Consider the following 14,460-nt stretch of genomic DNA (forward strand, 5'->3'; position numbering starts at 1 on the left):
AATAACACACAATAAAAATTAAACTATTAAATAACCAATGTAGTAACATAAAAATATAAAAATGTAAAATATGTACATAGAAGTATTAAGAAATATAATTATTAACACATCCAATAAAATTACTATTTAGACTGGTTAGAGCTCTTATTAAATTTTTTAACTATAAATTTCCATGCAGCAGGAAGACATTAATGGAATGCTTTAATTCAAATTTTGTTCTCAACCCAAGGATGGCCTGTGAATCAAGCTGAAAACGTTTGTTTTGAAACAAATATATTTCTCGGCAAAGATAAGGTGTTATTTATATATATATAATGATGCATTTGATACAAGGTTATAATTAATTTCTTTTTATATACTCAATTTATCAGTCATTTTCTATAAAAGACAAAAGTTTAAACTTGACTCCTATCAGTTTGTAATAAAATGATCGAACCAATAAAAATCAATAAATAAAAAATAAACATATCTTAATTTATTATTAGTTTTGACAATATAACCTAAACAAACATTCAATTTAACTATCTCAAATTTCAGAGAGAATATAATAGTAATATATAGCAACTTAAATAAAAAAATAATGAAACTTCTCTCTTTTGTACTTGATTGCCTTTTGTTCTCATTGTAATTGTTATGAGTAAGCATACAATTGTTTGAGAGAACAAATCATACAGGAATTTTTCTCATTAATAAATACATTTTAATCAAACTTTTAAAATATATGTACTTGAAAAGGTTCAAATAAATTTTTATGTAATGTTTTATAGTTATGCAATATTTCATCTGCATACTTGGCAGAACTTTTTTATAGAAAGATAAAAAAAATCTTTAAACAAACACAATGTAAAAAATTACTTTCATTTATTACATTGTAATATAAATAAAATATGTCAATATTAGACTCTCTTTTACTAAATAAATTTTAATTATATTTAAAATTAGTTCAAATTTGCTTTAAAATATTATTAAAAATTGAATTGAAAAAAATGTACATAACTTACTTTGTTTTCATTAACAGGATCCCTATATAGCATTTTAACAATTTCACCATTTTTGGCACTCTTTATGTGAATTGGTGTTGCCTGATTAGTTATTGTCTAATTCAAACAAACACATTCATTTATAAATCTTTAAATACCATATCAAAAATTCAAACATTAATAAATCAAATACCTGAATAACACTTGGAGTATCGAGCCTAAAATTAAAGTCACCAAATATGAAAAAAGGAACTTTATCATATTCATCTGTTTGAAATCTAAATTAGAAAACAAAAAGATATTTTAAAATATTTTGTAAGTATTAATAATATATTAAGTATATATTTATTACATTAAAATTTACTATTTAGAACTATAAAAATATGCATCTATATAATTTTAGTAAATGGACATTTTATGACATTATGTACTAATCCTAATAATAATAATACTGAATATATAATAATGTGATGGTAATCATTATAATCAATCATGTTTCTCTATGAAAATTTATTAATGAATTAATTATATCCATAATTAACTTATCTCTGAAACATTAGAAATATACATAAGCTGTTTTTTTTTTCAACCTCTGATGGTTCATAAAACAAAAACAAGTGTAAATAACAAAATGAGTTTATTACCAAAAGTTAGGTACAAACGTGGTTAGTTTTTGACATAATCACTGTGACGATTGAGGAATTTGTCATATCTGTGATGAACTTTTCCATTATCTCTTCGTAAAATGTTGCCGCCAGTGAATGGAGATGGCCTTAATGACGTTTTGAAGATTGTCATTAGTCTCAAACCTCTGCCCTCTTAGTCATGTTTTCTGTTCAGGAAAGATGTGGAAGTCACTTGTTACCAAATCAGGGCTATATGCTGGGTGTTTAAAGTGGTAAAGACTTCCACACAGCTTGATACTTTTAAATGTGTGAAAACTTCCACACCTGTTTCCTGAACTGAAAATGTGGCTAAGTTGGCAGAGGTTTGAGACTAATGAAGCTCTTCAAAACAACGTCATTAAGGCCATCTCCATTCACTGGCGGCAACATTCTATGAAGAGGGGATTGCAAAGCTCATCCACAGATATGACAAATGCCTCAATTTTCATGGTGATTATGTCAAAAAGTAACCACGTTTGTACCTAACTTTTGGTAATAAATTCATTTTGTTATTTACACTTGTCTTTGTTTTATGGACCATCAGAGATGGAAAAAACTGCCCTCGTATTAAAACAGATACATGAAATTGAACAAATTTGATATATCTTAATAACATGGTTTCTTGATTCTAAAATGCATCATGACTTTGAAACTGAATTTTAAGATAATTTATGGAAGAAAAAATTTATATTATGAATTTTAATAAAATTTTTTGAAAAGGTAATAAGTTAGAAAAACAATACAAATGTCATGAAATAAATCATTTTGAAGCTATTTCCATGTTTTTCTGTGTATTTAATGACTATTAGCTTTATTGATGAATACAATGTTATTTTAACAACATTAAAAACAAGCTTAAACTAAACAGCAAAGCTCATTTGAACTGATGTGACATTTGAGTATTATATAACCAAATATTTATTATTCATGCATTATATATATATATATGATATGATATGCTTGTGTTAAATGCCAATTGCCAGTTTAAACAGTGAATGTAAGACATCATTGATTCTAACATCCCTATTTTAGACAAGAGTAAATGAGTAAAAAATGAGTATTTTAATCAAAGAAATACATTTTTATATCTGAAACTTTCATTTACAAATTGAACCTGATTTCCAATTATTAATTTGCTTTTAGTTATAATATTCTCATTTATAAATTAATTAGTGTTGCCATCATTTCTGAATCTGGAACATGTTACATATACTTAAGGCCTTTTGTACAATTAGCCTGAGATGAGTTCAAGATTCCAGGCAGCTTACTTAACCATCTTGAATTAATTTCTGATGCTTACTTTTAAGATACTAAAGAAACTAGTAAATAGATAAAGAATATGAAGAGGAAATTTTCTCAAATATCTACTAACAATCTAGCTAGTCATACAAAATAGCATCTTAAAAATTAGTTTTTCCAAATTGAAAATGCTCCTTATGTCAAGAAGATTGCCATTGTTACATTTTTAACATTGGAACATGATATAATAATTTAAAAAGTATAGAGCCAATTATTTTAAACATTTGAAATACAGAAAGAAAAGTTTTAAATTCAAAACTCAAAATCACATACTAATGTTTAAATAAATTTTCACTCTAAAAGTTATCTAGCATTTGGCCTGATCTGTAAAGCAAACGATCCTATAATTAAGCTGATTAAAAAAATGAGTTTCTTAACTTTCCTGGCAACATTTAAAATTTTAGTGGTGCTATCTGTTATATTTTATATAAATAAATTTTTTTAAACTTATATTTTTAATTACTGTAAAATGGCAAAAAACTTAATTTTGAGAGTACAGAATGGCTTAATAAAAAAATTGTAAATGCTTAAATGTTAATAATGAGTAAAATTGTCATTAAGTCTGACCCCACTGAATACAACACACATTTATTAAAAAAATTATTTTACAAGAAATTTATATAACAATGCCATTCAATTTTTTTTTTTTTTTTTAATGAATACTATATATAGGATACAATTTGTTTGAAGTTAATTTCAGAATTATGAAGTGCATATTAAAATCTGCTAATGAGAGGAATTAAAATTTGAAAATGTTTTAATTTTACTTCCAAAAGTTTAGTTTGTAGATTATTTTAACTTCAGCATTATATAATAAAAAGATTTGATAATGATGAGAATTTTTTTCCCAAAGATGTTACTCGATAGTTTTTGATAATTCAGTTTTGAACATATAAAAGGCTCTGTTAATTAAATAAATTAACAAAGCCAAAAAAGTAAAAATGAATGTTTTTACTTTCTTGGCTCTGTTATATATAACTGAGGGAAAGTATGGCGATCAGTGAAAAAATTACCCCCCCCAGATTTTCTGTTTGGACTTGACTCTGAAATGTCGAGAAATTCTAAAAAATTGGGTGTTTTTTTGTATGTATGGGGGTGTGAGGGGGGCACAATTTTGTTTACTCTTAATAACTTGTGCTTTTTGTTGAAAATTTCTGAAATTTTGTAGAGAGGTTTATTTATCATGGGGATTAATGCTATTAAATTTTAATGGTTAAAGATTGATAGAGTGGGGGAGATAAAGGGGGTTATCCCTGCTTATATAGCATGAGATTTTTTTAAGTCATGAAGTTACGGTAATCATTTATGAAAAAAATTACGATTATATCTTTTATTTCAATCAGTTTTTTCCCTTTCAACATCTTTTTATATTTATTTTGTTGTAATTTCATTTGAAAAAGGAAATAAATAAACATATCAGCTTTCACTTAGCTCAAGTTTCAGGGACCAACGGCAGTTTCGTTTGTAATTGGAGAAGAAAGTGTTTTCTTTCACAGTCAGTGTAGAGTTTATTATTTTAGCTGTCATCCATCCCACTGCTATTATAAACAAGCTGTTAATCGTAAATAAAAGATCCGGCTTACGTTCTGATGTCATTGGTGCTATCTATCCCTTTAAATGTTTTCTCTTCTTCTCTACGTTCAACCACTAATTTTCCAATATCTTTTAATATTGCATGAGATATCTTCATAATTTCCGCTAATCCAATAATAAATCCGCTAATAAATCCAGTATCGCTCTCTGAACGCTCTTTATGTCCATTTTGTCGTCTGCTTTTTGTTTCTCTTTTTTCCCCATTAAGTATTGCCTCTCATTTCCCTGTAAAGCAACTAAGTCTTGCAAGAAAGCCAAAGTTCTCTAATAAATTTATAAGTTTATTAATTTCTAATCATCTTATTAATTTCTAATTTCGACTTTCTTGCATATCATATTCTTGCTTTCATATATATACTTTTGTTCTCTGTAACAAGGCATATCTCTGTTACCTCATTTCGATCAATAAAAACATGATTGACTGGTATTTGCATTGTCTTATTGTCACGTGTTTCTCATCATTTTCACAATATAACAGAAAATATACTCTTTCATTATTTACATAATCAAAATTTCTATTGTTAATTAAAAAACATCTTAATATTTATTGAAAGATATAATTATTCATAATGATATAAGTAATATAATAATTATTCTTATCTAAAAAAATATAATAACCTTTTCAATATATATTCTAGAGCATGTTGTCTCTTTCTAGTATAAGCTGATGGAAACTAAAAAGTAAAAAATGAACCAGTAAATAAATTATTAGATACAAAATCATTTACATTTCTTTAATCACTACAAAAAATTTAAACTATTTACATTTATCATCATAATAAATATTTTTAAAATCTAAAAAATATTCTAAATATAGTAGAAACTCATTTTAATGGATCACAAAACAACGGATTTCTTGGGATAACAGATTTTTTTCCAGGTCCCACCAAATCAATGTAATTTTATCTCCTTTTAGTGGATCTATAATTCAGAATACCAGATTTTTTCTAGCTCCATCCATTGTAAATTTCATGTTTTTTTCTACTTTCAGTTAATAATTGGGTGTTTCTGGGAATTTGTAGAATATGACTATGTACTTCTTACAGCTGAAATATATACAGTAAAATTGAAGAATTGTACAAAGAGTCAATAAGCTGATATAATTGAGAAGTAACTACCTTGTGAACATTCTGATGCTGGTCCAAGTGTAGTGCCAAAATTTAGCAAAGCCATCAAGTCTTTCCAAGTCATGAAGACCTTCCTTTAGAGTTTGAGCATAAAAGAACAGACTGTATGTTACATTAATATTAAGTGATTATTCTATTTAATAGGCAGCATCAAATTGCTTTTCTGCAGCATCAAAACAAACTGAGATGGGCAAATTTTTTAACAAATCGTGAAATCAAGTAAAGTGTTAATGTGCTATGCAATCTTGTAACATACATGTTTCTATAGACTAAAAAACAGAGATCGAGAGATTGAATAGTTTCAAATACAGTAGAGCGTCGTTTATCTGAATCAATTGGAGACTAGGGTTGTTCGGATAACTTATTTTTCGGATAACCGATTATGTATGAAAAAACATATTAACCTATCCTGTGTTGAAATTTTTCTCCATTGCATGTCGCTTCGCGTTGAATTTTCGTCGATGTTAAGCCTAACGTAAACTTTTTAAAATAATAATCGTGGCTATTGTATCATTAAAAATGATTTCTTTATGTTTTACAAACAAAATAAATACATTGAAAAATATTAAAACAAATAAAAACTATACTTTAGAAGTTAATCTAGTATCAAAAACGTTTGATTCAGCACGACACACAGTGCTCAGAAAAAACACCACACAAAAGTGTCAGTGCTGCCAGCTAAAAAAAAACACATCAACAAAAAAAGTATTGGAGTAGCCCAAGATATAGCACCACAGCACTAGCGAAAATTTAAATTTGCCGACTGGAAATCTTTCGGATAACTGACGTTTCGGATAACCAACTTTTGGATAAACGACGCTCTACTGTATTGGCATTTCTTATATGTAGCGGATTAAAATACAGAAAGTTTTTCAAATAAATATTTTCCTGGGTATGTGGGAAATCAGTTGTTCATGATATAACATTCTCAGAACAACAAATGATTTTCAGTAACCACAGCAGTCCGTTAAACTGAGATTCTACTGTAAATTAAAGTTTTACCTAATTGTATTTAGTAATTTTTTTTAAACTAAATTTTAAACATATGCCAAAATTATTAGGTTAATCAATTATAACTAATGTTTGAAATACTATAGGTCTATAGATAGATATCGGATTTATTGAAATAATTTAACGTGATTATCTGTTAGTCCCATTTACTTATTATTTTTCAATATTTATTAATTTAAAATTAAAATTATATATATATATATATNTGTTATTAATAACTTGATAATTTTAGCAAGTAATTAGAATTTGATTTAATATACCAGATAAATTTGTATACAATTGAAATTACATTAAATTTAATTTGGAATAATGAACCAATTACAAAAGATTTCAATCTTAACTTTCTATTAATTAATTACTTTGACATTACAAAAAAATAAAAATAAATCTAATAACAAATTAGCCTAAGTTATATACAAAACTTAAATCCATACTTATTACATATTAACAACAAAATTAGTAAGTTAATCATCAGAATTAACAGAATATTAATAATCAAAATTTTAAAAAAGACAAAAACTTAATTAACAAAAATGTCAAAAAATACAAGAAGTTCATATTTTTTTATAATTCAATACAGTATTCATAATTTTGAAAAAATTGATTCTGTATTGAATTACAACAACAACAACATTGTATAAAATAAGCAGTTTATAAAAAAAAAAATTATAACAAACCAAAGATCTGAACTATGTGATTATTAGTGGGCTATAACAGTGTCATTAGTTAGATAATTAAACTATGCAATTTGGAATAAAGATTGTCAGTTAGGCTGCCATGCTGTTCTAATATAAACAATTATATTAATTTCATAATTAAATTTAGTAATCCTGATAGTCTGGAAGAAAAAATCAACAAAGACCTAGACACAAAATTAGTTTATGTAACCTAAAGAATTACATAGTTTAAATTGCAAACTTAACTTCAGTTTACCATACAGATGTGGATGCTAAACTGAGTAACACATGATAAACTTTTTATTTTATGATTATAAAAAAATGTTTTAAGTAAAAATAGAGCATTAAAAAGTTCATTTTCAAAATAAATATAAAGTTAATTCAAGATATTTATAGAATAAATAAACAAGTTTTCTTAACTTACTGCTTCTACCGAAACAAAATTTGAAGCATCATGGAACAGATGAATGTTGACGAGGTCAAATATGGTTCCATTTATATTCCATCTTGTTCTTATAAAGCCTTTTCTTGACCATTTGCACTTAAAACAAATATTTAAATGTTTAAATTCATTTGTTCTAGAAGTAATTTCTTTAGAATTAAACATATGAAACTTATATAAATTTATTGTACTTAATACTGTGGTAAAAAATAATATCTATTAAGATATTTATTTTACTTCAAAAAGCCAGTTTTTACTTTTACTTATATATTCAAGTTTAAACACTTATTACACTTTTCCAAGATTAAAATACTTATACAGATTATTAAAGCATGGAAGAAGACAATTTAAATATATATGTATGATATGCAAGATTTATTATTTTAATTAACTATATGAATTAAATCCAGTTTAACTATTACCTTCACATATTAACCATCATTTCTTTATTATTTAAATTACTTATGTCACGTGAAATATAGCATTTATCATATCAGTTAACAGTAAATGAAATTTTGTAGGTAAATTCAATTAGTTGAAAAGCAAAATAAAATTACAAGTAGAGCTGAAGTCAAATTAACCATTAAACATTTGTTGCAATTTAATAAAATGACCTTCAAAAACAAATTTACCTAGAAGAAATATTTTATTAGATTAAAAATTTTCAAAAATATTTCATTGTAAAATTCCCACATGGGTAAATTTTAAATATCACATTAAACATTAAAAATAACTGAATATATTAATCCAAACTAAACTCATATTCTAAGTTGTAAATAAAGAAAACTCAGTAGCAACAATTTAGATTTCAATGAACCACTTCTGAAATTTTTCCAATATTTCAAGTTTTTGAGACAAAATACTGAATATTGTCAATAAGTGACATGAAAAGTAAAAAAATAAATGGAGTTTCATAGTTTCGTATTTCATTCAAATGCTAATTATATTTTAAAAATTCTGAGTATTAATATATATTAATTAGTTACTCATTTTCTTATTTCATTTTTTAAAATAATTTTATAATTTTATTAAGTGTTTTTAAATAGCTTTTAATTTCAAATTAAATTGTGATTTTATTCATTACTAACTTTATCCATTCTCATTTCAAGATTTTTCATGATATTAAAATAAAATTTAAAACATTTCAATTAGGAAATTTATATTTGTAATTTGTAAACTTTTCTACAATTATTAAATACAAATGTGATGAATTCAATTGAAAATAACTATTGAAAAAAAAATTTTAATGGACAATGAAAGAATTTTTCCTTATCTATGTAACAGCATTTATTGGGATGGTGTAATGAATACTGAAAACTAATATTTCAAGATGTGCAATTCTTTCCAGAGTTTACTGCATTTTCTTATTCTGTCTATCTTACACTTACATATAACTCCTCTTATAATTTTCAACATTATTAAAAAGTAATAAGGTTCTTTATATTCAAAATCAAGCACTTTATTAAATACAAGTTGTTTTCTTTGTATAATATTTTTTAAGATTAATTTTAAACAAACAATTATAGCTAGCTTATATTTTTATTCATTCAGTTTTGCAGAACAATTTTTTCCATCCTAAAACAAACTAATACTAAATTTTTCTAAACATTTGAATGTTGTCACTTATTCACTTAACTGAATAGAAATTATTTATAACACAAAATAAATTTATGATGATAATATTTTACTAATTTAAGATTTAATAAAGTCTTGATTCAAGAATGCTATCATTATATAATAAATTTTATCCTGTAATTTATAATCAATCTAATAATATTAATAAACTATTAAAAGAACAAATTTAACAAATCTTTATAAAATATTTCAAAACTTAATTTCTTACTTCAGGAAAAAATTCTTGAGGAAATTTAGCCTTCTCTTTTGTTGTAACCCTTTCAATGTTACCTGAATGTACTTCTTTTCCTTCCACAGGTAAAAATGTATGTTCTGTATTAAAAAATTAAACATTAATATTTTGTTAATACAAAATCTTTTTAACATAATCTATATAATTGCTAATTAAAGAAACCAAAACTTTTACTTAAATGTTTCTGACTCCAAGTCATCTTTTGCTACAAATATTAAACAGTAAATTGAATATATACTTTCAAAATGAACTTAATAAAATACTTAAAGTTGACATATATGGAACATGCATATTATCTTTTAAAAATATCTTTACAGAATATAAACATAAAAATATATAATAAAGACAAATTTGTGAAAGAATAATAATTTTTACATCAAGAAATCCAGTCTCGCCCTTGCTTTCGTAAGAGTGAGACTGGATTTTTTACATTTTTTACATTAATATAATGACAAATGCATTAGGCTAGACCAATTAATATCTTATTTACAGTTTTTTAAAAGTCTTTGCTGTTCAATACCACTTGTGCATAATATTGTAACAACCTTACTATAATTAATGTATCCAGATGAATACAGTATTTCCATGGGATCATCACCCACTTCTGACAATATTGCAGAAGTAGAACTTAGTTGGATAGAAAGTCCCAGTGTTTAAAAATTTTGTACTGATATTAAACTTGTCTTCAGGTGCATTGACAAATTCATTATTCAGAAAAATCCAACTTATATTAAAGAATTCATAAATAACATGAATAAAAACTTTGACAGTAGTGCTTTCTCTATTGAACAGAGGTTTTAAAGTGTTATACACCATTAAATCAAAGTAGTTAAGAGCAAAAATCATCTATTGACAAAGGTTTACTGCAAACTAACAGTTGTAGGTTCCTATTTACATTGGAAATCCAACTATATTATCAAACACTGGCAGCTGTCAAAACCCTAGTTTCCATTATACTTTCCTCTCTGATATTGATAGAGATGAGAAGTTTTGTACAATCAAAAGTATTGCACATGGACAGTTTTCCAAATGATATAGTTAATATCATTAGAGCTTTTCATGGAAAGCAAAGACAGACAAAGCAATAGCATGAAACATATTCTAGAACAAATTTACAGCAACTTTAGCAGCTCCTTATGCTAGGCAATACAGATGTATAGTAAGATCTCTCTCAGTAATTAATATTCACTTTTGCAATAAAATTCAAACTAGCATACTTTTAAATTCATGCCTTAAAATTGGTCAAGCATGATGAAAATTTCTTTTATGTTGGATCTACTACAGAAATGATTGCAAAGAGAATGAATGACCATTTTTGTTCAGATATATACAGTGAAGACAGTACACTGTACAGTGCTGTTAGTCATAAATCAAAAAAACGTCTTAATTTCAGTTTTATCACATGTCTTTCAACATGAAAATTTTTGCATAAATACAAGTTGCTTCAATGTTAGTGAATTTTACACCATCTTCTATAACATTTTGTAACAAAAATAAATGGCATCTATAGACTCTTCCAGAAGTTTAGCATAGTAATTTTATTTTTATCAACAACACTTTTTATGGCAATGTGTACCTGAGCTCTTTCCCATAAGAGGAGGTTCATAATTCTAGTGTGTTCCATTTTTGGTCACAGAAGATGAAGCATGAATTTGTGAGTGTCAACAACTATTGTCCTCATTTTCAGATGCGGAGTTTAAAATATCACCAACTTCTGATGATTCAGTGATATGATCAGTATCTTTTAGATTCATTTTCAAAATTATCATCAAAATCATCATCACTGTCCACTTGCAAAGCATTTAGCAACTCACCTGTTCTAATATTTCTTTGTTTAGGCAATAGTGTTTGAACTTTAGCGCACAATAGATATAGCACAAATATGTCATTTTTAAGTAAAAACAATACTTTGTCAACTTATCTGGATGTTGTACTAAAAACAAGTATTAAGCAAACATGTAGAATGCTTATTAAATACAAAAGACTAGTAACTTATTGTCTAAATTATACAAATTCCAGCAAATGATTGTCACGCAACACTATAAAGTAATGAGTCTCTGAGACTCACCTTCTTATTTGTCAGAAATAACATTAAAACAATTTATTAATAAAATAAAAACTCTTTTGAAAATAATTTGCACCTAATTTGAAAAATTACTACAAAACATATAAAGTCAAAAAAAGCTTACATGTCTAGATAACTTTTTAATATAATATTTTTATACGCCATAATGAGTCAAAAGACTCAACTGGCCAAGAGACGGGTTAAAGTACTTAGTAAGAATGCTACAACATTATATACAAGATGGTGGCCAGTACTTGACAGCATAGACTTTTCAAAAATTATAAATAAGATGTTAACAAGTTTAGCCTAACACATTGGTCATTTTATTAACATACAAATATTTATTCCTTCACAAATTGTATTTTTTATATATTTTATGTTTATGCTTCTGTAAGAATATTTTAAATGATAATGTAGATGTTCCAATCATGTCAATTTAAAGTAGTTCTCTTCAGTTCGTTTTAAAAGTATATTCCACTTACTGTTCTTTAATACAGTAGACCACCTATAACACGGGTTCCTATAGTTCGGATTCCTATGTGACGGCGAAAAAATTGTGACAGTATTCGTACGAACACGCTAAAAAAACTCCTATAATTCGGTAAAACGTGATCTCCGACTCATGTCACGACAGGATTGGTCAAATCTAGACCAATAGCGGATATTATACAAACCGCTGAGTTTAAACGGGCAGCAGACCTACTAAAAACCATTTATTATTTAACAGCCATAAAAATTATATTTATATTAATGATGTCTCCAAAGTTCAGCAAATTTTTTGCAAAAAAAATAATTTACCAGGAAGCATGCAAGCGCCATTCAATGACAAGCTCCACGACAAAAACAAACTTAAGCAATGGCACCATCGAACAGTGCACACTCAGTAAGTAATCCTACAATTTTTTGTTTATAGCATAGTTTATATGGATTATTCCCAAAAATTATACGTATTTTGGAAATGTTGAGTCAAATTAGTCTAGAATTGATTAATTTTATGGAAGAAACCTTTCAAACAGCCGTAGTCTGTAAATTGCATATGTACCGGGCTGTGATTGGCTGGACTCGTAGAAAACGGATTCATAAAAACCAGAACATATCTACCGTGTTATACAGGGGGGGGTCGACTGTATATTCAAGATAAAGATGACTAGAATAAATTCAAAAATATTTATTAAATTAAAATTTTTGGATTAAAAAAAACATAACACCTTAATTTGCTGAGAAAATTTATTGAAGAAGCAAACGTTTTCAGCCAAATCTGTTGGCCATCATCAGGCTAAGATGTTCGAATTTAAACAAAATAGAACAACAAAAATTTAAATACAAATAAAATAAAATAACGACTGAAATATATATATATATATATAAATGTATAAAGAAAAATAAAAATTATTATTAGAAATAACAAAATATGTATATGAAAAAATAAGCATAGGTTAATTAAATATCAAAACGTTATATAGAAATTCANAAAAAAAAATACTAAAATTAAGGCATTAAACTAAGAGCTGTCTAATTGTTTGATTAAGTATTTCCATGCCGAAGGCAATCCTTCAGAATCTCTAGAATTAATGCATGCATCATGCAATCTGCTCTTATGTATTTCAATTTTTTCAGCGCACATCGCCAATGTCGGTGAATGTACTGGTTTAATAACACTTGCTTTCGTCCCATTTGACGATTAAGCCCTCAACTTGCGCCAATTGCGATAGTATTGTGACATTAGATCCCTTGCTGATATTGTATTTATGTTCTTTTAATTAATCTGACTCCTAAACTTCTATTAGTGACACCAATATAATTTTTATTAATGTCTAGTTCACGATTTTCATATGGAATCCTGTACACTCCTGCACTTTTTTATTTATCTATGCTGTCTTTGTCATTCCTTAATAATTTGTACAGGTTAGGAGCTCTCTTGAAAATTAAATTGGAGTTTTTGCGGGCTGAGATTTCCTTCATGATGGCTTCTATCTTTCTATCATAAGTGAACTTTGTGATTTTGCCGAAATCGCAGTTTTAAGTTTTAGTTTTGTTTATTTTGTATTTTCTGATCAATGTTGTTATCATATCTTCTCTGTACCCTAGAGATCTGGCAATATGTAATATTCTATTAATTTCTTTTTGCCTATCTAACACACTACTGCAATAGAGAAAGGCCCTTTGGATAAGGGCACGGAAGGAAGCCATTTTGTATTGGTAAGGATCATTAGAGTGGGACGGAATGTACAGAGGGCTATGCGTCGGTTTTACTTATATCTTAGTGACCAAATGTCCTTCTTTGAATTCAATGTCAATATCCAAAAAATGTATCCGTGAGGCAATTTCTGTTCAATTTTCAGCATGAGGTCATCATCGTTGTTGTTGATCTTGTTAATAAAATCATTGATTTTTTGGTCATTCTTCCAAACTACAAAGACACCGTCAACGTATCTTTTATTTTGTGGGACCAAATAGAAGTCCCATAAATACGTATCAAAAAAAGAACATAAATACAATATCAGCAAGGGATCTAACGTCACAATACTATCGCAATTGGCGCAAGTTGAGGGCTCAATCGTCAAATGGGACGAAAGCAAGTGTTATTAAACCAGTACATTCACCGACATTGGCGATGTGCGCTGAAAAAATTGAAATACATAAGAGCAGATTGCATGATGCATGCATTAATTCTAGAGATTCTGAAGGATTGCCTTCGGCATGGAAATACTTAATCAAACGAATGTTACATTAA

The 14,460-nt window shown here is 26.8% G+C and overlaps 1 protein-coding gene across 3 annotated transcripts in view; it reads right to left on the minus strand.

Moving 5' to 3' along the window:
• Positions 1-14,460, minus strand: part of LOC111640456 (type I inositol 1,4,5-trisphosphate 5-phosphatase-like) — a 78,181-nt gene that overhangs the window by 43,272 nt on the left and 20,449 nt on the right. For all 3 annotated transcript variants that reach the window (XM_023386466.1, XM_023386464.1, XM_023386465.1), the window contains exons 5-9: positions 9,638-9,741; positions 7,777-7,893; positions 5,156-5,211; positions 1,174-1,258; positions 1,002-1,097 (exon numbers count right to left, since the gene is read on the minus strand). In XM_023386466.1, the coding sequence (XP_023242234.1) occupies positions 1,002-1,097; positions 1,174-1,258; positions 5,156-5,211; positions 7,777-7,893; positions 9,638-9,741 (458 nt within the window). The remainder of the gene's footprint in view (positions 1-1,001; positions 1,098-1,173; positions 1,259-5,155; positions 5,212-7,776; positions 7,894-9,637; positions 9,742-14,460) is intronic.

This window comes from Centruroides sculpturatus, unplaced genomic scaffold, assembly GCF_000671375.1.
Source record: "Centruroides sculpturatus isolate CEXI.00-Female unplaced genomic scaffold, Cexi_2.0 scaffold1437, whole genome shotgun sequence".
NCBI classification, from domain to species: domain Eukaryota; kingdom Metazoa; phylum Arthropoda; class Arachnida; order Scorpiones; family Buthidae; genus Centruroides; species Centruroides sculpturatus.